The sequence below is a fragment of the Lucilia cuprina genome, chromosome 2 (genome assembly GCF_022045245.1).
Source record: "Lucilia cuprina isolate Lc7/37 chromosome 2, ASM2204524v1, whole genome shotgun sequence".
Classification (NCBI taxonomy): domain Eukaryota; kingdom Metazoa; phylum Arthropoda; class Insecta; order Diptera; family Calliphoridae; genus Lucilia; species Lucilia cuprina.
The window spans coordinates 5,120,007-5,145,235 of NC_060950.1; the positions used below are offsets into that span (position 1 = coordinate 5,120,007).

The window sequence follows — 25,229 nt, forward strand, 5'->3', positions numbered from 1 at the left end:
TTGTCGAGGTCGTGGTTCCGTTATAGTACATAAAGCAGTCCTTAAAAACCTATATATTTGTTGTCAAAAACATAAGATCTGAATATTTATTAATATATACCTTCACAAGGAAATATTTTTTGGTGCATATTTTTTAAATTTTAGTGCATATTTTCCTATTTTACAGTGCATATTATAAGCGAATATTTTTAATTTTATAGTGCATGAAAATCCTTGCCCTTTTCATAACAATTGAAAATTTTGGTTTTCATTAATTTAACTTCGTTATATATTCTTGTTTTCTACATTCTATTTAGATAATAATGTTGTCAACACTTTTGACGTCGACATGGCAACACTTTGCATTCCTTAAAGTACCGCTAAATATGTTACTGTGAATTGTATTGTAAAAAAACATTTTTATTTTGTGTAATATAAACTATTAAATATATTAAGTGAAACATTTCATGAGTGAAAGTGATCAGTAAATCTATATATAAGAGGTGAGTACATTACATTTTAAGAGAATCCTACAATCTTCATTTAGGAAGCTTAAGTGAACCTGAAATGATCTTGAACTAGAACTGAACAAGAAAAAGAACTAAAACTTAACTAGAACTGAACTACAACTAAACTAGATCTAAACTAAAACTAAAATAGAACAGCCCCCTATGGAGGTTATTTTGTAAATCCCTTCCAATCACTGCACTTCATTTATCATATAAATTGTTTTTGTATTTTCAAAAATTAACAATAAACAAGTAGGAAAGTATAGTCGGGCATGGCCGACCATAAAATACCCTACACCATGAGTATATTTTTTAAAATTTTTACTTTTTATAAAGAAATTTTTATGTTGAATATTATTCCAAAATATTTAAGCAATTTATTGATAAAAAAACCAAAATTTCTAAATGAGGCTTTATATAGGTCAAATATGGGCCGATCCTCGGTAAATTTGGGAAAAGGTACATTTTTAAATAACAGTTAGTTTTGTTGAGTTTCATAGCGATACAAATGGTTACAAGTCAATTTTAGACGTTTAAGACATTTTTTGAAGGTGGGGTTTGTATGGGGGCTAGGGTCAAATAAGGGCCAACCCTTACGAAAATCTGCAGTGTCATTTATACTTATATAAAACTTATTTGTACCAATTTTTAGAGAGATAATAGAATATTTGACGTAATTATGGCATAAAAAGTTCAAATCGGGAGGTACGGTTGTATGGGGGCTAGGTGAAATAATGGACCGATTTCAACCATTTTCAATAGGCTTCGTCCTTGTGCCAAAAAACATGCTTGGTCCAAATTTCATCAAATTATCATGAATTGCGGCCTGTACCTTGCGCACAAGGTTTACATGGACAGCCAGCCGGACAGACGGACGGACATGTTTTAATCGACTCAAAAAATGATTCTGAATCGATCGGTATACTTTAAAGTGGGTATTGGACCAATATTTTTGTATGTTACAAACATCAGCACAAACGTATAATCCCCTTCCCACTATAGTGGTGTAGGGTATAAAAACACTATTATATAAATAATATTCAACTGAATTCCATCAGCCATGTTTGTTCACCTAATTGTCAATAAAATTATTCATCAATTTTATAAACATGATATAAAACTTTTTTATTGCTTTACCCTATACTTATATTTAAAAAAATGTACATTAAATTTTACCAATTATTTTAATTAAGAATATAAACACTTATTAATTAAATTTAAAATAAAGCACTAACAATACATCACAAACTTATTAAAACAAAATAAGAAATGAAATTAGAAAAAAAAGTGTCATGTATAAATAATTTTAAAAACTAATTATTAACACTAAACGTGAATGTACTTTAAAGAAATTAAAACTTAAATATAAAAATAATTTCATTAAACTTCAATTAAACACTAGGTTGATTTACAATTAAAAGCTTTCATTAACCAAATTCGAAACCTAAAACATCATCTAAACCATAATCGAATAGTTTAAAATCATCGGCGTAAACTTCGTACAAATGGCGAATGGCACTTATGGGTAGAGGATCAAAATATTCTCGTAAATGAGCACGAGTATTCGAGGGTTTATGGCCGGTGGGAAATGTCATATTCTCGGCACCGGTTAAGTAGAGAGCCAATGCAGAATCATCCAATAAGGTTTCATATTTGCCTAAAAACAAAGAAAAAAAAAGAGATAAAAAGGTTTTCAAAATTTTGTTTTTAAAATTTGCAAAGCTCACCTATTACATTATATTTCATGACACAAGGATTACATAGTTTTGAAATGGGTTCCCAATGTTCATTGTATGATGATTGATTACTTAAACTAACTTCTGGTGTTAGTAGATATTGTACAAATTCTGCAAATGATACATCATTTCCAAATTCCAAAGAATGATTGCTAGCATCTACACGAAATGCTTTTACAATTTGTTTTCCCACCCTTCTCTGGAAATAACGAGCACTGGCGGTATCACCCTCTAATTTATTGCGATAAGCCGATAATAATCTTTCAAAAGGATGTCTTACAAATACGAATCTGGTATAATCCGAAAGAACTTCTTGTTTTTCCGTTTCATTTAATGAACTAAATTTATCAAACATGCCTGTTGAGTGGGCCAATGAGCCGGGTATTTGCAAAGGATCAGTACCATTTCTCCAGCTGCCATTAAGTATCATCAAAACACGTTTCCAATTTGTACAGGCCACCTAGTTTTCAAATAAATGAAAAAAGAAAAGAGAAATTAATAAGTTTGTTTTCACTAGGAAATTATTCATTGCAATTTAATGATATATGTTTGTATGTATGCATACATCATGGTCATTAATACAACTATTATCATTAGTTTGTTTATCTGTAAGTGTATGTTTATGCAGTTTCCAGTTTCTTTAGTGTGTGCTTCAAAAGATAATAACAGTGATTGTTGGAATATTTTTATGACCCAATTTATTTGAGTTATTATTTATTTACAATAAAAGTTTTCTTTTGTTTAGCTTAACTAAAATATCATGTAGGGATTTTTATGTGTATTTATGCAAGCGTTAAAATAAACAAAATCATAATTTATTGTGAGAATTTTGAAGAATTAAATACCTACACATTTTTTAAGAATATAAAATTTAATATGCTGTAAAATACAGTGGTTTCTGAATGCGGTTAATTTTATTGTTAGCTTTCATGTGCTACAAAACTTGACCTACAGCAATTTGTTGTTTATTATCTAATAAATTATTTTGTCTGTGGTTTATACTCTTCTAATGTAAAAATTTTAAATTTCACCATCAAATTAAGTTTTCGTTAAATCTTGAAAACATAAATATATCTATTTATTAATAGATATATTTATGTTTGGCGAATTCGAATTCGGCATATTTCAGTTGTTATAACAGTGTAAAATAACTATGGTGATATATCTTAAGGGCACTTCACACGATAACACTCTACGTACGTAAAGTCTAATGAAAAAGTAAAATGAAATTTCATTCGTTTAACAAAAAAGAAAATAAAAGTCGTAAGATTTATATTTTTAGTGTTTACACCAGTGTTGCTCAAACACATACTACCATAGACTATCATAGTTTTATTTGTGTTGGTAAAGCAGCAGAGAATAAAATTCAATTTAAATTTAAAGTATACTAATAAAATGACTACAAACTATAAAGTATATGCTAAATGTTAAATATTTATTATGGATTTTGACAGCCAGCGTATATCCAAAGTCTATATATAAAAACTATCAACTTTTCTCACATGTTTTTGTTGTATTTCTGTGTGTATTTTAAAAACGCCGCACACAGACCTTGCTTCCACAAGTGGTGATTAGCAATTTCTTACCCTATCACGCGTGCTATGTAATGGCAATTTTGATCTTCTCTGGTTTACACGATTAGTAAAAAAACAATAACAAAGTAAGATGGAAACAGCTGTTTCACTGTTTTCGTATGTGTTAATATAAAAATACATCCCTGATCTAATACGACCTGCTTGTTTTTTGAATCATTTTTAAAAATGATTGAAGCCATACGACTGTCAAATTTTCCATCCGTATTTTCTCTTAATGTGTGATTGTTTTAATTACATATTGTGTTTAGACGAACCCATCCGTACACTTCTACACAAATTTTTGACTGATCATATTACTTTTGTGATCGTGTAATGCCGGCTTTAGATGGTATTTTGTTTTTAACGTCCCTTTTAACTGTCTTAGATCTTTTGCGAAGTTTCTTTTTACCAGAGTTTGCTAAGACAGATTTAAAACACTCATTTTATTAGGAAATTGAACTAGGGAATTGAGAGTTTGGAATTTATTATTGCAAAATTGCACAGTTTTGATTTAAATCAAGAGATCTGTTCTCTATTATTGAAAAATCAGGCTTTTGGTATATTTTTTGAATGTTCGTCTAAATGCGAACGAACATTTCTTTCTTCTTTTGTATTATTAAAAAATAAAAATTTGTCAAATTTATTTGTTGTTTTTAATATAAAACTAGATAATACTTATTCGCATTTAGATGAACATGCCCTTTGTGATAAAGGTCTGACATAACCAATAGAAAAAAACCTTATTAAGCCTAAAAAGGTTCCTCGCTACCTAATGTTCAATAGCGAACAAATATAGTAGGATATCCAAGACCAACTGTAGTGTAGCTGTAATGCCCAGAAAGACACACCTTTTAGCTTTCTTTGCCTGTTTGTTACCAAGATCTTGGTAAGGTATAAATTGTTTATAAGATTCGGTATAGCTTGCTTTTCTTTAGAATTTCACTAAATGTTTAAACACATTTTTAGTAAAAAAAAATATAAATGAACTGAATTTCTCAAGAAATCTAGATTTAGTAAAAAACAATTATAATTGAGCTAAATTTCTAACGAAATTTGGATTTTCAATAACAAATCTAAAAACTATTTTAAATTTTGTATATTTTTTTACCAAATGTAAACATTTTATAGCAAAAAATAAACAAATGTATATAATTTTTAACAAATGCAAAAAGGTCAAGTTCATATTTGTTAAAGTGAAAACTAGATGAAGCATATAAAGATGTTTAGAGTTTTTTGTTAATATCTAACAGTCTAACCACTAATCACTTATTACACAAACACATTTCTATAGCATTTTACAATTTAAGGAATAGAATCCACTGCTCATTTTCTCCAAAGTTTTTTTTGGCATTTCCCAGTTTTGAAAATTTCCCAATTACTCCATGTTCCTCCAAGAACAGTTTGCCGTAAACAATGCCTGATCTGTCCAGCACTATTCCTTTGCAACCCGTCCCTCGAAAATAGTGTTCAAATTGTCCTCTGTATGTATCTAAGTTCCTTCAGCTCAACCGAACCCCTTTTCTGCAAAATATCATATCCTATTCCTGCAAAATAGGCATCATCTCTTTTTTAAAAAATTAAAAATAATTTCTATTATTTTTGGCAAACTGTTTTCTTTTAAATTAACATTTGTCATGTTAGCTTTAAGATTTTTATGTTAACTCCAGAGTGAAAATAATCTGCACTCTGGAGTAGAAATTGTTTAACTTTGGAAAACGAAATAGTCAAATTTGAAATTATATTGGTATGAAAAAGAAAGAAATACAGTTTGCTAAAGTGTGGAGTACTCCAGCATTGTGAACGTAAATTTTAATATTTGTAATCTTTTTCTGGTAAGGGATAACTGTAAGATATAGCTTAAATAACTATTTTTTATCTCAAGGTGTTATGAAATGTTTTGCATACCTTTTTTGCAAAATTTAGAAAACATTAACATTATGAAAAAAAAATCCCCAAAAAAATCTATGATTAATTACAAATGTTTTTATAAGCATATCGTAAAATTTGTCAAATTACGTGCAAAAACTAACAAATGTTTTGCTTTAATATCTCCCAAAGAAAATCTATGACAATTTGATAAGAAAAAAAAACATGGTTAAATAAATTTTATGAAACATTCAATTGAAAAGTAATGATTCTAACTAAACATTATAGTACTATTATAGTACTATTTTTTAACACGTGTGTCATAATATAAATATTTCTTTGAATGAACAGAAATCGTGCTAATAGATTTACACTGAAAACAAACTAACAAATTTCTCATAGACTTAAACTTAATCATATCCGTCGTCTATTATTTGTACTGTAGAGTTGACACACAGACGTTTAATGTTACAAACACCCCGGCATAACAAAAATAATAATAATAATTGTGATACAATTCACTTTAAGTGATCAAGATATATCATTGCATTCTATTCATTCACTTTATTTAGATTTTTGAACTTGTTTTCTTGTCACTTGTTCCGCGTAAAAAATGTCTATGAACATATTTATAAAAGAACATAAAGATTTCACCTTGCTGAATGCTCGAGATTTTGCATTCAAAACATATTTTATTTCTTTGTATTGTATTGTATGCCAATTATGGTTTTTTTTATTGTGTAAAAAAATACAAAAGAGAATTTATATTCGAGACACTTTAAATGATCAATAGAATTAAGAGACCTGTGAGTATTTTAAGTTAAAATTTTAATATTTTTAGTAAATGTAACTTAATATTGTTTCGAAATCGCTGTACTCTAGTGATGACTACAAATGTTTAATGGTCAAGATCTCTGCTTTTTAAATTACTAGATTTAATTACTTTTAGTTATATTATTCACTCGCTTAAGTAATTTCATTTTGCTGTTATTTCTTTATTTTTATTTTTTTTTGTGTTTAAAGTTCATCGTAAACAAATTTTGTAATAATCGTACGAGTTTTTCATAACCTGTTTATTTTATTATTTAAATGAATATGACTATTTTACATTAAGTTTTTATTTGTGGAGACTTTAATTGAAATAATAATAATCTCAGCTATTCCTCGAAAAGTTATTAACTAAAAAATTTAAGTTAAAGGAAATTAAATTAATTTTTTTTTGGTTTTTTCTCTTAATTGAATATAAAATATGAAGAGTTGACTTAAAGCTTAATCTCTTAATATCTAAGAGCACTAAAGGATATCTTTGTAATAATTTACAAAAATGCTTTAAGAATATTTATCAAATGTGTAATTTATCAAAAAACTAAAATAACAAGAAACAACTCGCAATTGATTTTTTTAATTTGTTTTTAATCTACTGCAATTAAAATGAAATATGTAATAAAATTTTATTGTTTTGCTCTAGAAAACAAACAAATACTATAAGAAAATTTACATTTTTTCCAACATTTCAAAATAACAGCTGCATTTAAAAAAAAAAATCATTTTATATATAAATAGTTTCAATAATTTTCCTTCGATAACGACTGGAAATTTCAATGAACTTTCTGATCTTAGTAGAAATACAAAACAATTAGCACTTGTTGCAAATTGTTTGCAATACAAAAGCAATAAACAAGTTACTAAGATTTTGTAAAATAGAAAAACAATTTAATTATTGCAGATAATATTTGTAGTTGTAATACTAGTAAACAGTGGTTTAGTATCTTCCAATATTTTACATATATGTACTGAACATGCCATTAATGTGTAATAAATACTTAACGATTGTTTTTTTATTTGTTTAAAATTAAAGATGCTATAATACATAAATGTAAAGCCTGATATTGAGTTGCTTTTTCCAATTAGCTGAGTACAAATTATAATATATTTTATACGCCAGACTTGAGTCATTCTAAAGTTTCGACTATAATTCTAGACAAATAACCTTAGTTCAGTTTATATACTTATCTTTAGTTCAAACAATAGAATATTCTACAGTTCAAACTATAGGCTATTCAACAGTCCAGACTATAGACAATTATATAGTCCAGACTATAGACTATTCTATAGTCTAGACTGTAGACAATTCTATAGTCTAAACTATAGACTATTCTTTAGTCCAAACTATAGACTATTCTTTAGTCCAGACTATAGACTATTCTTTAGTCCAGACTATAGACTATTCTTTAGTCCAGACTATAGACTATTTATTAGTCCAGGCTATAGACTATTCTATAGTCCAGACTATAGCCTATTCTATAGTCCAGACTATAGACTATTCTTTAGTCCAGACTATTCTATAGTCCAGACTATAGACTATTGTATAGTCCAGACTATAGACTATTCTATAGTCCAGACTATAGACTATTCTATAGTCCAGACTATAGACTATTCTATAGTCCAGACTATAGACTATTCTATAGTCCAGACTATAGACTATTCTATAGTCCAGACTATAGACTATTCTATAGTTCAGACTATAGACTATTCTATAGTTCAGACTATAGACTATTCTATAGTCCTATATATATTCCAGACTATAGACGAATCTATATACTATTTTATAGTCCAAAAAATAAACTTTTATATAATGGTGACTATGGTCTATTGTATATTTCGATCTTGTTTACATATAGTTCAGAATAAAATATATTTTATAATCCAGCCTATTCTATTTCAAACTATTCAATTATATAGTCCATTTTTAATAATAACTTTATATCGAATTTATTTTAGATTATATCGAGTTATTTAATTAGGGAATCAAAAAAACCGAATACGTAAAATACATTTAATAAGACGCAATTAAATTAAACCTATTATCAAAAAAAAAAAGAAAAGAAAACTATTATCTCTTAATAAGACAGATTAAATTACGCAAATAACTCTTAACTCTTGATTTATATTTCATTTAATTACTTTAACTAGAAGTGGGAAAAATCGCAATAAAAATTCCAGATTAGACATTTTAAAGCAATAACAAAATAAATCAAATGATTTAACATATTATCACTTTGAATGATAACATAGACAACAAATAGAATTTACACAAATACTATAAATCCCTATTAAATAGTATTTTAAAGAGAGGATCATCTATCTGCTCATGTTTGGCACCAGGCAGTATAGTTAGTAATAAATTCTATTTCTATTATCAATTAATTTTCACCAGCGGTTTTATTGAAAAAAAAAAATGTTTTAATATGTGATAAGATTAAATAAATTTAGTTTTTTTTTGTTTTCAAAACAGAATGGAAAAACTTTATTTAATACTAGCTATACCCAGTGTGCTTCGCTACCCTCATCGTAATGGAATAAAATATATCTGCAATATCAAAAATTCCCCTTTTAGAGAACTCTTTAAGTTTGATTTTATGATTCTACTCTCAATATTACAGAAAATTAGAAAAAACAGTTGAAGAACGAAAAAGTACCAGACAGTGCCTTTTTATATATTTTCATTAAATCAGGATGACGCATGTTTAATTTTCAACCAGAAACCAAAAAAAAAAACCATAAAGATTTTTATACAATCAGGAAGCTACATGTCCAATTTAATGTTTTTAGGTTCAATATTATAGAAAATTCGAAAAGTATTAGTAAAAGAACAAAAAAGTACCAGAGTATGCTTTTTCAATTTTCGTGTTTAATTTTATGTTTATATATTCAATATTTTAGAAAGCTCTAAAAGTACCAGTACCAGTGAAGTACGAAAAAGTACCAAAGGACCTATTTTATTTAATTTTATGTTCCTAAGTTCAAAAAGTACCAGAAAATATTCCAGTTTAAATTTTCATTTACTCAAGTCCCTGATTGCTTTTAAAGTTTCTAATTAACTCCGGGCTCCACACGCTTAATTTCATGTTTCTAGGATCAATATTATAAAAAACACAAAAAGTACCTTTTGAAGAACGAAAAAGTACCCTTTATAGGTTCTCACTTAATCCAGGCTCTAAACGCTTAATTTCATGTTTCTAGTTTCAATATTACAGAAAATTCAAAATGTACCTTTTAAAGAACGGAAAAGTACCAAAAAGTCCCCTTTTATAGGTCCTCACTTAATCCGGGCTCTACATGCTTAATTTCACGTTCCTAGGTTCAATATTATACAAAAATCCAAAAAGTACCTTTTGAAGAACGAAAAAGTACCAAAAGTCCCCTTTTATAGGTTCTCACTATTTTCATTTCCTCAAGTCCCTGATTGCTTTTAAAGATTCTAATTAACTCCGGGCTCCACATGCTTAATTTCATGTTTCTAGGATCAATATTATAAAAAACACAAAAATTTTATAGAAAATTTAAAAAGTACCTTTTGTAGAACGAAACAGTACCAAAAAGTCTCCTTTTTATAGATTTTTTTACTCCGGGCTCTACATGCTTAATTTCATGTTTCTAGGTTCAATAATATACAAAAATCCAAAAAGTATCTTTTGAAGAACGAAAAAGTACCAAAAGTCCCCTTTTATAGGTTCTCACTTAATCCATCCTCTACATACTTAATTTCATGTTTCTAGGTTCAATATTGTAGGAAATTAAAAAAGTACCTTTTGAAGAACGAAAAAGTACCAAAAAGTCCCCTTTTATAGATTTTCATTTACTCCGGGCTCTACATACTTAATTTCATGTTTCTAGGTTCAATATTGTAGGAAATTCAAAAAGTACCTTTTGAAGAACGAAAAAGTACCAAAAAGTCCTATTTTATTGATTATCATTTACTCCGGGCTCTTCATGCTTAATTTCATGTATCTAGGTTAAATTTTATAGAAAACTCAAAAAGTACCTTTTGTAGAACGAAACAGTACCAAAAAGTCTCCTTTTATAGATTTTCATTTACTCCGGGCTCTACATGCTTAATTTCATGTTTCTAGGTTCAATATTATACAAAAATCCAAAAAGTACCTTTTGAAGAACGAAAAGGTACCAAAAGTCCCCTTTTATAGGTTCTCACTTAATCCATCCTCTACATACTTAATTTCATGTTTCTAGGTTCGATATTATAGTACCTTTTGAAGAACGAAAAAGTACCAAAAATTCCCCTTTTATAGATTCTCATTTGCTCCGGGCTCTACATACTTAATTTCATGTTTCTAGGTTCAATATTATAGGAAATTCAAAAAGTACCTTTTGAAGAACGAAAAAGTACCAATAAGTCCCCTTTATAGATTCTCATTTACTCCGGGGTCTACATGCTTAATTTCATTTTTCTAGGTTAAATTTTATAGAAAACTCAAAAAGTACCTTTTGTAGAACGAAAAAGTACCAAAAAGTCCGCTTTTACAGATTCTCACTTTCTACGTGCTCTACATGCTTAATTTCATGTTTCTAGGATCAATATTATAAAAAACACAAAAAGTACCTTTTGAAGAACGAAAAAGTGCCCTTTAATAGGTTCTCACTTAATCCAGGCTCTAAACACTTAATTTCATGTTTCTAGGTTCAATATTATAGAAAATTCAAATTGTACCTTTTGTAGAACGGAAAAGTACCAAAAATCCCCTTTTATAGGTTCTCACTTAATCCATCCTCTACATGCTTAATTTCACGTTTCTAGGTTCAATATGATACAAAAATCCAAAAAGTACCTTTTGAAGAACGAAAAGGTTTCAAAAAGTTCCCTTTTATATGTTCTCACTTAATCCATGCTCTACATACTTAATTTCATGTTTCTAAAGAACGAAAAAAGTACCAAAAAGTCCCCTTTATAGATTCTCATTTACTCCGGGGTCTACATGCTTAATTTCATTTTTCTAGGTTAAATTTTATAGAAAACTCAAAAAGTACCTTTTGTAGAACGAAAAAGTACCAAAAAGTCCGCTTTTACAGATTCTCATTTTCTACGTGCTCTACATGCTTAATTTCATGTTTCTAGGATCAATATTATAAAAAACACAAAAAGTACCTTTTGAAGACCGAAAAAATACCAAAAAGTGCCCTTTTATAGTTTCTCACTTAATCTAGGCTCTAAACGCTTAATTTCATGTTTCTAGGTTCAATATTATAGAAAATTCAAAATGTACCTTTTAAAGAATGGAAAAGTACCAAAAAGTCCCCTTTTATAGGTCCTCACTTAATCCGGGCTCTACATGCTTAATTTCACGTTTCTAGGTTCAATATTATACAAAAATCCAAAAAGTACCTTTTGAAGAACGAAAAAGTACCAAAAGTCCCCTTTTATAGGTTCTCACTTAATCCATCCTCTACATACTTAATTTCATGTTTCTAGGTTCAATATTATAGGAAATTCAAAAAGTACCTTTTGAAGAACGAAAAAGTACCAAAAAGTCCCCTTTTATAGATTCTCATTTACTCCGGGCTCTACATACTTAATTTCATGTTTCTAGGTTCAATATTATAGGAAATTCAAAAAGTACCTTTTGAAGAACGAAAAAATACCAAAAAGTCCCCTTTTATAGATTCTCATAAAAAGTACCTTTTGTAGAACGAAACAGTACCAAAAATTCTTCTTTTATATATTCTCATTTACTCCGGGCTCTACATGCTTAATTTCATGTTTCTAGGTTCAATATTATACAAAAATCCAAAAAGTACCTTTTGAAGAACGAAAATGTACCAAAAAGTCCCCTTTTATATGTTCGCACTTAATCCAGGCTCTACATACTTAATTTCATGTTTCTAGGTTCAATATTATAAAAAATTCAAAAAGTACCTTTTGATGAACGAAAAGTCCCCTTTTATAGATTCTCATTTACTCCGGGCTCTACATGCTTAGTTTCATGTTTCTAGGTTAAATTTTATAGAAAACTCAAAAAGTATCTTTTGTAGAACGAAACAGTACCAAAAAGTCTCCTTTTATAGATTCTCATTTACTCTGGGCTCTACATGCTTAATTTCATGTTTCTAGGTTCAATATTATACAAAAATCCAAAAAGTACCTTTTGAAGAACGAAAAAGTACCAAAAGTCCCTTTTATAGGTTCTCACTTAATCCATCCTCTACATACTTAATTTCATGTTTCTAGGTTCAATATTATAGGAAATTCAAAAAGTACCTTTTGAAGAACGAAAAAGTACCAAAAAGTCCCCTTTTATAGATTCTCATTTACTCCGGGCTCTACATACTTAATTTCATGTTTCTAGGTTCAATATTATAGGAAATTCAAAAAGTACCTTTTGAAGAACGAAAAAGTACCAAAAAGTCCCCTTTTATAGATTCTCATTTACTCCGGGCTCTACATGCTTAATTTCATGTTTCTAGGTTCAATATTATACAAAAATCCAAAAAGTACCATTTGAAGAACGAAAAAGTACCAAAAGTCCCTTTTATAGGTTCTCACTTAATCCATCCTCTACATACTTAATTTCATGTTTCTAGGTTCAATATTATAGGAAATTCAAAAAGTACCTTTTGAAGAACGAAAAAGTACCAAAAAGTCCCCTTTTATAGATTCTCATTTACTCCGGGCTCTACATACTTAATTTCATATTTCTAGCTTCAATATTATAGGAAATTCAAAAAGTACCTTTTGAAGAACGAAAAAGTACCAAAAAGTCCCCTTTTATAGATTCTCATTTACTCCGGGCTCTACATACTTAATTTCATGTTTCTAGCTTCAATATTATAGGAAATTCAAAAAGTACCTTTTGAAGAACGAAAAAGTACCAAAAAGTCCCCTTTTATAGATTCTCATTTACTCCGGGCTCTACATGCTTAATTTCATGTTTCTAGGTTCAATATTATACAAAAATCCAAAAAGTACCATTTGAAGAACGAAAAAGTACCAAAAGTCCCCTTTTATAGTTTCTCACTTAATCCATCCTCTACATACTTAATTTCATGTTTCTAGGTTCAATATTATAGGAAATTCAAAAAGTACCTTTTGAAGAACGAAAAAATACCAAAAAGTCCCCTTTTATAGATTCTCATAAAAAGTACCTTTGTAGAACGAAACAGTACCAAAAATTCTTCTTTTATATATTCTCATTTACTCCGGGCTCTACATGCTTAATTTCATGTTTCTAGGTTCAATATTATACAAAAATCCAAAAAGTACCTTTTGAAGAACGAAAATGTACCAAAAAGTCCCCTTTTATAGATTCTCATTTACTCCGGGCTCTACATGCTTAATTTCATTAACGAAATAAAAATTCTATTCCAAAATGTTGCAACATCGTAGTGGAAGCCCGTTATTACGTATTTATATGTATAAGTTAATAAACCAAAATCAATGTTTTATGAAAAAAGTACCAAAAATAGGTACAATTTTCACCCCTTAAACATCCGAATAACCAAAAAGTACTAAATTTATATTTTTATATTTTCGTCAAGTTATGAAGGAGTCAAAAATATTGTTTGAATGTTCACTGGTTTAAAAGATACATGGGGTGCAAAAAAGTACCAAAATACAGTTTTTACCCGTTTATTCCCTAAAGGGGCCGAAATTGAAAAAAGTACCAGACACCTGTCCGCTTATTTTTTAAATGAACGACGATAAGCTTTAAACTATTTATGTATCTTTTCTAGTTTAGGAGATATAAGGTTACCGATTTTACCCGTTTTTACCCTTTATTACCCCCTAAACATTCGAATTTCCGAAAATCCCGTCTTAGTGGATCTATTTGGTGGGAGACCAACCCCCTGTCCAAATTTCAGCTCTTTAGCTTTAACCGTTTAGGCTCTGCGATGATGAATCAGTCAATCAGTCAGTCAGTCAGTCAGTCAGTCAGTAACGTTAGAATTTTATATATATAGATAAAAATATTTATCAAAACATAAAAATGGTTTCTAATTAAGAAACTACCAAATAATCGTTTATTTAAAATTATGAGTCAATTGTGTCTTGAAAATTAAATAGATTATAAATACTAGAAACAATAAATAACAAGAACAACTACTTCTTCAAGATCAATCAATACCGTTTGTTATTTTAAGACAAACTATTCTACTTAAATATTTAAGTACTAAACAATTGTATTTGTAGTATAAAGTACACAATTTTTTTTTATTTATTTATGTTTATACTAACATATAAATACTTTAAATTAAACTAAATGTTGTTTATTTAGCTGAGATAGACAACCTTTTGCGGATTATTTGTGGGCCAATTATACATAAAACTTTTCACACCTTTTATAATTGGAAATATTCAATTATATGATTAATTTGAATTTGTTAAATGTGTTTTAAATTATTTTCTTTTTTTGGGCATTTGCAAAAAAATATATATATATATATATATTTTTTTGGAAATAAACATTTAACTTTTTGTTTGATTTTTATGTTTATCTTTTGATTGATATGGTTTTTAGATACGTATTGATACGTAACAATTTCTTTCAAGTATATATTTTTTTTCAAATATTCAACAAAAAATATCTTAGAAGTTGGCGTGTTTAACAAATAACCTTTGGTTCCTTAAACTGTTAATCGATATTTTTTTGTGTGTGTGTTGATTGATTGACAAAAAATTGTTTAACTGTTTTAAAGATGAGTGAGTAATATGATTACAAAACTAATCATGTGTTTAAGATCCAAGGAAAGATATGTTTTTAATAACATACTTATGTGACCCAGTAATTTAGATTTCGGGGATCGCTTGAAAAAATCACTAAAACATAGTCTCTTCTGAAATGTAGACCATAGAATAAATTACAGTATAGATGCAGTATAGACCAGAATTACGAATATAGCTTTCTCTGTAGAAAGTATAAGGTTTGAACAATACAATCTTTAGATTGAACTATAGTCTAGACTTAGTCTGGATAGTAGAATAGTCTATAGTCTGAATTATAGAATAATCTATAGTCTGGACTATAGAATAGTGTATAGTCTGGATAGTAGAATAGTCTATAGTCTGGACTATAAAATAGTCTATAGTCTGGACTATAGAATAGTCTATAGTCTGGACTATAGAATAGTCTATAGTCTGGACTATAGAATAGTCTATAGTCTGGACTATAGAATTGTCTATATTCTGGACTATAGAACAGTCTATAGTCTGGACTATAGAATAGTCTATAGTCTGGACTATAGAATAGTCTACAGTCTGGACTATAGAATAGTCTATAGTCTGGACTATAGAATAGTCTATAGTCTGGACTATAGAATAGTCTATAGTCTGGACTATAGAATAGTCTATAGTCTGGACTATAGAATAGTCTATAGTTTGGACTATGGAATAGTCTATAGTCTGGACTATAGAATAGTCTATAGTCTGCACTATAGAATAGTCTATAGTCTGCACTATAGAATAGTCTATAGTCTGCACTATAGAAAGGTCTACAGTCTGAACTATAGAAAGGTCTATAGTCTCGACTATAGACTAGTCTACAGTCTGAACTATAGAATAGTCTATATTCTGGACTACAGAGAAGTATGTAGTCTGGTCTATAGAATAGTCTACAGTCTAGACTTTTGAACAGTCTATAATCTGGACTATAGAATAGTGAACAGGATGAGCTATAGAATCGGCTATAGATTGGACTATAGAATAGTCTATTTGGCGGGACTATATATACCCAATTGAATTTTTATACAAAAACTGTAGAAAATTATTTTAAAAACATTTGCCTTTTTCCAATATTAATAGTTTCCTACGATTGAATAACAAATATGTTAATTAAAACACATTATTTAAACAATTTCAAACATAACATAAACATATATTTCGTTATTTAATACATTTTGTTTATTGTTTGAGGCAACTTTTAAAATAAACTATGCGAAATTAAAAAAAAAAAACATGCTTTACTCGTTCAAATTTGGCACAAAATGTTTAAATAAGATGGATGTTTAAAACAATACTTTATTTTATTTTCAATAAAAAACCGCAACGACACAACATGTGTCATAAATATGTATTGACGAAAGCAAAATCAAAAAAATAAAATTCCAAAAATACGATACCAAAAAGTGACCACAAATAACAAAAAAAAAACGAGATTTTGCAATTTGATAAGTAAGAAAGTTAAATAACAAAAGGCAGCAAAAAAATGTAAAATAAATTCTTTTAACTAAAACTAAAAGTGAATAACAGACAGACGCAACGAAAAATAGAAAAAAAAAAAAAAACAAATCATACAAATTTAGTATTGAGTTCAATAAACTTTTGCTTTTATTTAATTTATACCAAGAATGCTCTAAAAGTTTTCACAGAAACACACACTCACACAACAACGAAACATCTTAACAGTTTATTAAACGCATCATTTGGCACTTACCTTTGGCACATAACAATATAGTAGTTTATGCTCTTGATCAATAATCATATGATCCATTTGTTCATCGGTTAGATCGTTTATATCCAGCATACTATAGCCCAGGGTATTGCATTGTTTTTGCAAATACTCCTGTCTCTGCATGTTGAGCGTTTGTGTTAATTCCAAACTGTGTTTAGTGATTTTAACATTGTTGTTGTTGCCATCTTCGAATGCTCCACGAATGAGGTCAATTTGTAAAGCACACAAAAAGAATAAAACAACCAAAGAAATTAACAATGATTGACGAATAAAGAACATTTTTCTTGTTGGCGACGATGTTAATGTTGATGACGAAGACGCAGACGCATATGCCGACGTTAGAGATGACGACAATGTTGGGGAAGCGGAGTAAAACGAAGCAGTTGATAAAAGTTTATTATAAGCTGCTGTACTAGACTTGAAATTGATTGTAGTGGCTGAAGGTAAATATGACAGTTTATTGAAAATCGTCATTATCTATCGTATATCATCTGGGTTTAAAAGTGAACGGAATGTCGTTTAAATCTCGTTGTTGGTTATAATTGATTTTTCGTTTAGATAGCTGTAGAGGTTCTTTTCTTTTTTTAGTTTTGGTTTTTAATAAAATTATAATTAATTGGCACATGGAATGATGATTATTATTAAATTTCTTAGATTTTAGTGAATCTTTAAAAAACATTGGTTTTTGTTTATTTTTTTTTATAATAAATTATTTAATTTAATTATTATAGGAAACTAATTCAATCACTGACGTTTCTTTCCGAAATATTTGTCCCGTTTATAAAACTTGAGTGTTTGTGCATTTTCTATGCCGCATTCTTTCAATAACTTGCGCCCGTTTTTATCTTCAACAAACGTTTGCGTTGCGATATTAAATAAAATATAAGCACGCCATAGGAAACGCCAACTAACATTTGGTCGATGTTGGTGTCCGTTGTGTGTTGCCGAACAAACTAACTCCCCGGTTGCGTATTGCGGCTTTCCTAGGTTATTTTTTGTTGATTTATTAACTTGTTTATGTTTATGCTCTTCAACGATCGTTTCGGCTGTTCCGCTCAGACCTCTACGTCGTATACGCTCTTCATAACGTTCTCTTAACTCTCGTTTCTGTTGTACACGTGCTTGTGCCTCAATGGCTCTTTTCAATTGAGCAATTGTGGGGTTTTCTTGTGGGAGCTATATAAATAAGGTATTGATGAGGTTAAGAAATGAGAAGAGAATAGAATTAATTATATTCTTGTTTTTATAACAGTGGTATGAAATAAATATTGGGGGAATTTTATTATGTATATCTAAAAGTTTGATAAACTTTATGCTACAAATTATTAAAGATTATTATTTAATTTAATTAGAAATAAGGGTTTATCAGCAATATAAGAACGTTATAGTTAGTTGCGTTATATCCGGTAGAAACCCTAATATTACAAATTATTTAGAAACATATTTGAAATATAATAATTTCGGTTACTAAATTATTATTAATCAATATATTATAAACAATTTCAATAGGTTGGAGAATTCGTTTGTTGTTGTTGTAATAGTTCAACTGTGACCGATAGTTCTTTCCAAGTATGGTAGAAGGGGGATCATAGCCATAGGGGCACATTTGTCAATGCGAATAACTTCAAAACTACTATTTGTTACTATTTAATGAAAATCCGTTTGTTTTTAACTGTATTAAGTGAAATTTTTGCCTTAATTCTGTAATCAAACTAAACGTGTGTGGTTCGTGGTCTGATAGTAGAGGTATAGGGCACACATCTTACTGTAGACTATTGCGTTGCAAAACCTCATTTTGACAGAAGATTTCACATCCGATTTCCCAATAAGAATTCAGTACACGAGTCATACTTAACTGATGGTATTACAAATGTTTTCACCGACGACTCCAATAAGAGTTTAAATTAGGAAGCTGAGATCTAAAATCTAACGGGTGTTTTTACGACATCTAGACAATTCCCGACAGCCGCATCTACATACTGGAATGACCCGAAGATAAAATCTTATCTCGATTTTACTGGTGTCTCTCTTATTAACTGTAAGGTTTTGATTCAGACTGAACTATAAGTGATGGCTCAAATCAGATAGTTCAGTGAAACCTCCTGTCTCAATACGAGCTCAATATGGCCTCTACACGATGATTTAAGATCAAGCTTAATATAAAGCTTTCACAGGGAACAGTAAGAATGCTGCCATCAGTCAAAACGGGAATGGGTCTCGAATATAACGACTACTGTAGAAGTTGTAATAATGAGGAGGAAGAGGAAACAATAAATCACATTCTCTGCTTTTGTCCATCATTCAAAGAAAGCAGAGAACAATGACATTGCAGCTTTATTTTGTTTGGATAAGGATGAGGGATATGCCTAAAGAATATCTTAAATTTTGTTTAAATTTGGAAGTAAAGACTAAGAATCAAATGAACTCCTACGACCGCTGGGTAACACAACGGGACTGCAATTAGGTGAACCCTACACCTAAGTGAAATTTCGATTTTTTTCAATTATTTCGGATTTTTATTAAAAGATAAAACATTAAAAAAAAAATCGAATTTTAATAAAAAAAATAGTGAAACTGCGATTTTTAAGTGCAATGTTGAATTTTAAGTCAATAATATTATTTTTTTTTTCAAAATCTGATTTTTATGAAATGTAAAGCAAAAAATCTATTTTGGAAGTTGGTTTCTAGATGAAAAAATAATGAAAATCTGCCCCGAGAATATAAAATTGAAATTTTCGAAAATTTGAGCTTAAGTTTGAAAAACTAAAAAATACAAGATTATATAGAGGGGTAGGTTCAATTATGGGTCGATCCTCATAAAATTTGGTAGACAGAATTTGGTTCGTATTAAATTTATTTGTGTCGAATTTCATCGCTACACTCGTATTTTTATGCCATTAATGAGCAGTCATTTTCTGAAGGGGACATTTAAAAGTGATACATTTCCTTAATTTTTAAAAGTTTTCGAAAATTCGAACTTATGTTCGAAAATATACAAAAACTGTAAAAAATTTCATAAAATTACAAGGATTCTTGAAAAGATATACTTGTTTAATTTGAAACCAATTTCTAATATTTATCTAATATTTTCAAAATTTTTAGTTAGTTAGTTAGTTTGAAAGGAGGATGTATACACATCAAATCCGAAGAAATACACCTAGGCCTCTATCGGGCCTGTTGTGCGCTCCTCAAAATTTTTAAAAATACATTTTTTTAAATTCAATTTTTTTAAAAACTAATTTTTTTTTTGAAAATTTTTAAAACTTTTAAATTATCTTTAAATATCAAACATTTATCTGATACTTAGAAAAATTTTTTAAATTCAAATGTTTTTAAAATTCGAAATTTTTTTTAAACAATTTTTGTACAATTTTAAAACTTTTAATTTTATTTGAGGAAAATGTCTTAAATTTTGCATTTTTTTTGAAAATTTGAAATTCGAAAAATTTTTTTTGGAATTTCTCAAATTAAATTTCAGTTGCATTTTAGTCCAATTTCTTACATTTTCCAGCATTTAGAAAATTTTTAAAAATTTGAACGTATGTTCGAAAACATATTTGTACAATTTACAATTAGTGTTATATGGTTGTATCGTAGTATGTCGTAACTTTTTTTTATTATTGATTTGTTTTTTTTTTTAATTTAATTTGAAAAATTTCTTTGACATACAACACTACAACCATACGACATCGATTGTGAATTAAAGCTTTTAAATTATTTTCTTAATCTTAGGAGCTTTTAAAAATATAATACTAGTCTCCTAAATAAATAAAATTTCCGTTTTATTTGAGGCTAATTTCCAGTATTTGGAAAAATTACAAAAATTCGATGATATGTTCGAAATCTTAAAACTATTAAATTATAAATAAATCAGAGTCCCTTTGAAAATATAATTTTAGTCTTATTTAAAGCCCTTGTTTTAGATATTTTTTGAGATATTTGTTAAAATTATCTCTATAATATTTTTGAATAAAAAAAATTTTGAAAATATTTTTGAATATAAAATTTTGGAAAAATTTGGAAAATTCGACATGTTCGAAAAAATTTTAAAACTGTAAAATTATATTTAAATCATAGGGACTCTTTAAAAAATAATATTAGTCTTAGTTAAAGCCCTTGTTTTAGATCTTTCAAATATCCCAATATTTGTTAAAATTATCTCTATAATATTTTTAAATATAAAAATTTTGGATATAACATTTTTGAAAATATTTTCTAAATATTCCTGTCTTTGTAGCATTAGAGCTATTTAGGATATTTTCGATGGAATTTTTTAAAATTGTGTTACTGTGCTTTTTTTTTATACTAAATTCTTTTTGCTGATAAAAATATAAATTTAGAACACTTTAAGTCTAGACGTCACATAAATATTATTTTATTGTTTTTTTTTTTTAATCTTAATTTTCATACACATTAAACAGCTTAGCTACTTAATAATCAAAAGCATGTATTAAATTTCGCAAAAAAATGCGCCCCTAGCTTAAAAGATTAAATGACATTTATAAGAAAGAAAAAAACAGCAATAATTAACAAAGGCATATGTCTAATTATAAAAAAAATTGCAATAAAAGTGTGAATAATTAATGATCCAATTAAATTAAATAATGATTTTTTAAGAAATGTGACAAACTTTTATTTTCTTTTAGAATTTTTTTTTAACTAAATTATATTAAGTGATTATTAGCATTCATTAAATGTTATTAACCCACTGACATAATTTAACAAAATTTATTTATTTGTTTGAGATTTAATGTTTTCTTAAACAATTTGCAAATATTTTTTTTATAAATAAAAAATTTAACAAATTTTCAAACATTTGATGTTATATACGTCACATAAAAATAACGGTGAAGATAATATATTTAAGTTTTTTTAGAATTAAGAAATTTTCCCCGTTTTCAATAAGAATTAAGTGCTAATTTTGTTTTCTCATTATAATTACTCCCAAGGTATTGTATTAATTACAATATTGAACTTGACAGCTGAACTGACTGACATTCGATTAGATGTTTATTTAAAATAAAGTTTATTTTATTTTCTTTAGTTTTAATATTTGCATTTAGCAAATAAAATGTTTACTTCATCATTATTTAAATAAAATTTGCTGTTAAAGTATTTATTTAAAAGTTTTACAATAACAGAAAACCTACAGAGAACAATATTTAAAATGGAATCAGTAATCAATCAAAAGTCTATTAGAAAATATTAAATAAACATTAGATTTGTTTTTTCTTTTTTTTAATTAATACTCACTACCACTGTTAATGTTGAGAGGCCATCACGTTCTATATAGATAGTGGTGCCACCACCTTGAGCCAAAGCCAGCTAAAAAGAATATTGTTGTATTAGTTGTTAGCGTTAAACCTATACAAATAGTTTCTCTTTAAAGTAATAAGAGAGACTTTTGTTTGAAAGAAAAAGTTTTTATTTGTCAAATTGTTACTTTGTAAATGAAGAATATATTTTTTTGTGATTTATATGCTGGCACCATGCTAATGACGCAAATGTTATGGTTTTAAATAATGGAAATTTTCCAATGAAATTGAATGAATTTTACGCATTATGCATTGTTGAATTAAATACTATTTTATAATCAAACCACATATATGTAGTTTGTTTTATCTAATATAATATTCAATTAGCAAAATTAGAGAAATTATTTATGGTGAATTTTTTTTGGCAATTTATTAACTTTTTGTGAAAAAATGGTATTTTAGTAAAAATTTACTCCCTTATTCATAATCAACGTATTATTTTATAAAAGGTTTATAAAACAAAATTTACATAAGAATTTTGATTTAGAAATCGTTTATAAAATAACATTTTGTTTATGATGTACATCCTGGTTAAGGCCATAGAAAGATACCTATTTTATGATTAAGACCTTTAAAGGTCCTGTTGTTAGTTGGTTTAGCAGGCAGCGAAAGACGTGCACCTGAATCCTTTTGTTGCCTTTATGATTTATGAGATTAAAAAAGAAAAATGGTAAAAAGTATGGAGATAGGAAGTCTAAGAAAGGAAAGGCTGAAGGATGAAGTTTGGAGGTTGGGTCTGACGGAGTGAGAGGGTTATGAAATTAGAGGAGGGAAGGTGAGTTTGTTTTATCAAACAAAATGCGTTAAAAGACGTTAAGCCTCTAGTCTTATTTTAGATAACTCGCAAGTGTCCTCCAGAAAATAATGTGACCTTAAGCAAAACAGTGGCATAGAATATGTTCAATTGATTCCTTTTATTACTCATCTTGATGACAAAATTATAGCAATTCTGCTGAGGTCTAAACGGATTTCTTTCAGTAGATCAAGCTTTGGTCATATCTTTCTCATTTGAATACAATTTAGTTGTAACAGGTGGGCTGTAACTGGATTTTTTTCCCTGGGGGAAAAACTTCCGCTTGATACAGCTGCTGCTTGAGTTGACAATCTTTGGTCGATTGAGATTCGGGTCCTTTCGGAGCGGAGATCTAATTGCCGTTAAAAGTTAGTTCATTCCTTCATCTTATCTGTGAAAGTTTATAGAACATATTTTTTATGAATCCTTTTCATACTCCATACGTGGGGTCTATGGTGAGTCGGGTAATAGTGAATCTGTTTTTGACAACTCTTCATCGATACAGTTGCCTGTGGAGTCCCCGTGTCATTGTGATATAGTGCGTACATAATGGCATCTGTTTCTTAAACCTTGGGCTTATTACTCTGTACAGGGGTTCTAGTATATATTTAGGATAATCATCAACACAATGATTGTATTCAACATGGAACCTGTCTCAATAGTCATTCTGTGCATTACGTTATATTGTCATGCCCATTGGTGGCAAAATAGAGAAACTAAAAGATTCTATATAGCTGTCGTAATTTATCAAAGTAACATGTACATTCAAATGACTTTATTAAATTCCTCCCCAAACCTATACCATATCTTTATATCTTTATTTGTGTAAAGGAAGTCACCATAAACGATTGAAGTCTTCGAGTAAATGTATGCTATAGGGCGCTTATTCTTTGATTCTAACATTTGCCGAATATGGAAAATCCAAAAACGACTTTTTTAATATAATTAATTTTAATATATTCTGCTAAGATTCTCAACAAATTACCTCTCCTTGCAACTCCTCTGGCGTAACATCATAAGGTATATCCGACAATTGTTCATCATTCGCCAGTATCTCCTTTAAATGATTTTCCGTAGCACTCACCAATGTCTCTAGTTCGCTGAGTTCAAAATTCTGTTTTTTCTTTTTACGCAAACGTTTCATTCGATTCCTTTTGCGATTTCTACCAATGCCACCATTTCGTATGCGTCGTTCTCGTTGGGCTTTACGTGCCAAATTTATGGGCACATGTTTCTTTTTGAGTTCGTGAGACATTTTCAAATGTTGTGACATTTTTCTTAAGTTTAATTTATTTTAAAATATAATAAAAAAGCTTGATAAATTAAAATTGTAGCGTTCATTTGCTTGCTGTTTTGAAAAAATGTAAACAAATTTTCTTTGTTTTTTTTTGCAACAGCTGTTGTATTTTTTAAATCATTCACAATAGATTCGTGTTTTTTCACTGAACACACTACTTGAAGGGTTGCCGAGTGAAGTTTTATTATTATTCGCTGAATAGAATTTAAAATTACTTTATATTATATAATTTGGATTAAAAGTTGTACAGAATTTTTCCAATACATCATATTCTATGACATATTCAATTAACAACCGATGTCGTAGCTTTGTGTCGTTGTATATCTTACAAAATTTTAAAACACAATTTTTGAAAAAAAAAAACGACATACTTCGATCCAATCATACAACACTAAATGTGAGTGGGAATACAGTGTCATATATTTTCGAATATCCGCGTTTTTTGGTAATTTTTAAGACTTTATAGCACAACTTTATGAAATTGTTTATGTCGTCTGTATAAACAGTTGTACAAAGCCAACATATACTCTCCCCTCTAAAGTGTTTGGCGGTATAAAAACTCGCTTTTTATCAATTTATGGTATTTTTAAGTTAAAATATCATTATTTATCGAATAAAACTTATAAAAAAACCTATTTTTAAGTCTATTTGAGATAAAATATTTTATAAATAGGTGTCTTCGCACTATTATAAAGCCGGAGGTCCACACTACGCGTCTTCACTTTAAGTTAATATAATTTTCCGACCCTATAAAGTATATATATTCTGGATCCTTATAGATAGCGGAGTCGATTAAGCCATTTCCGTCTGTCTGTCTGTCCGTCTGTTGAAATCAATTTTCTGAAGACTCCAGATATTTTCGAGATCCAAATCGTCAATAATTCTGCCAAACATGCTTTCGAGAAGTTTCCTATTGAAAA

General features: G+C 28.5%; 2 protein-coding genes across 3 annotated transcripts; both read right to left on the reverse strand.

The window, feature by feature from the left end:
* Positions 1 to 1,751: 1,751 nt before the first annotated feature.
* On the reverse strand, positions 1,752 to 17,632 carry LOC111676657 (carbohydrate sulfotransferase 11). The gene is made up of 3 exons (XM_023437620.2): positions 16,887 to 17,632; positions 2,216 to 2,684; positions 1,752 to 2,145 (listed from the first exon to the last, which is right to left on the reverse strand). Exons 1-3 carry the CDS (start codon positions 17,376 to 17,378, stop codon positions 1,916 to 1,918), a joined length of 1,191 nt encoding a protein of 396 aa, XP_023293388.2. The 5' UTR covers positions 17,379 to 17,632; the 3' UTR covers positions 1,752 to 1,915.
* Positions 17,597 to 24,369, reverse strand: LOC111676658. Of its 2 annotated transcripts, XM_023437621.2 has the most exons (3): positions 23,998 to 24,369; positions 22,158 to 22,229; positions 17,597 to 18,080 (listed from the first exon to the last, which is right to left on the reverse strand). In XM_023437621.2, exons 1-3 carry the CDS (start codon positions 24,283 to 24,285, stop codon positions 17,649 to 17,651), a joined length of 792 nt encoding a protein of 263 aa, XP_023293389.2. In that variant the 5' UTR covers positions 24,286 to 24,369; the 3' UTR covers positions 17,597 to 17,648. The 2 variants fall into 2 exon arrangements, with proteins under 2 accessions (XP_023293389.2, XP_046810283.1); XM_046954327.1 differs by lacking the exon at positions 22,158 to 22,229.
* Between the last annotated feature and the right edge of the window lie 860 nt (positions 24,370 to 25,229).

What these genes read in the sequence shown, in the direction of transcription:
- LOC111676658 (XM_023437621.2), bottom strand. Translation starts at nt 24,285, where the DNA reads ATGTCACAACATTTGAAAATGTCTCACGAACTCAAAAAGAAACATGTG. An exon ending in CAGAGGAGTTGCAAGGAGAG is followed by an intron (nt 22,230 to 23,997) that starts GTAATTTGTTGA and finishes TATTCTTTTTAG; the next exon opens with CTGGCTTTGGCTCAAGGTGG. An exon ending in TCTCAACATTAACAGTGGTA is followed by an intron (nt 18,081 to 22,157) that starts GTGAGTATTAAT and finishes TTATTTATATAG; the next exon opens with CTCCCACAAGAAAACCCCAC.
- LOC111676657 (XM_023437620.2), bottom strand. Translation starts at nt 17,378, where the DNA reads ATGACGATTTTCAATAAACTGTCATATTTACCTTCAGCCACTACAATC. An exon ending in TATATTGTTATGTGCCAAAG is followed by an intron (nt 2,685 to 16,886) that starts GTAAGTGCCAAA and finishes TTTGAAAACTAG; the next exon opens with GTGGCCTGTACAAATTGGAA. An exon ending in CATGAAATATAATGTAATAG is followed by an intron (nt 2,146 to 2,215) that starts GTGAGCTTTGCA and finishes CTTTGTTTTTAG; the next exon opens with GCAAATATGAAACCTTATTG.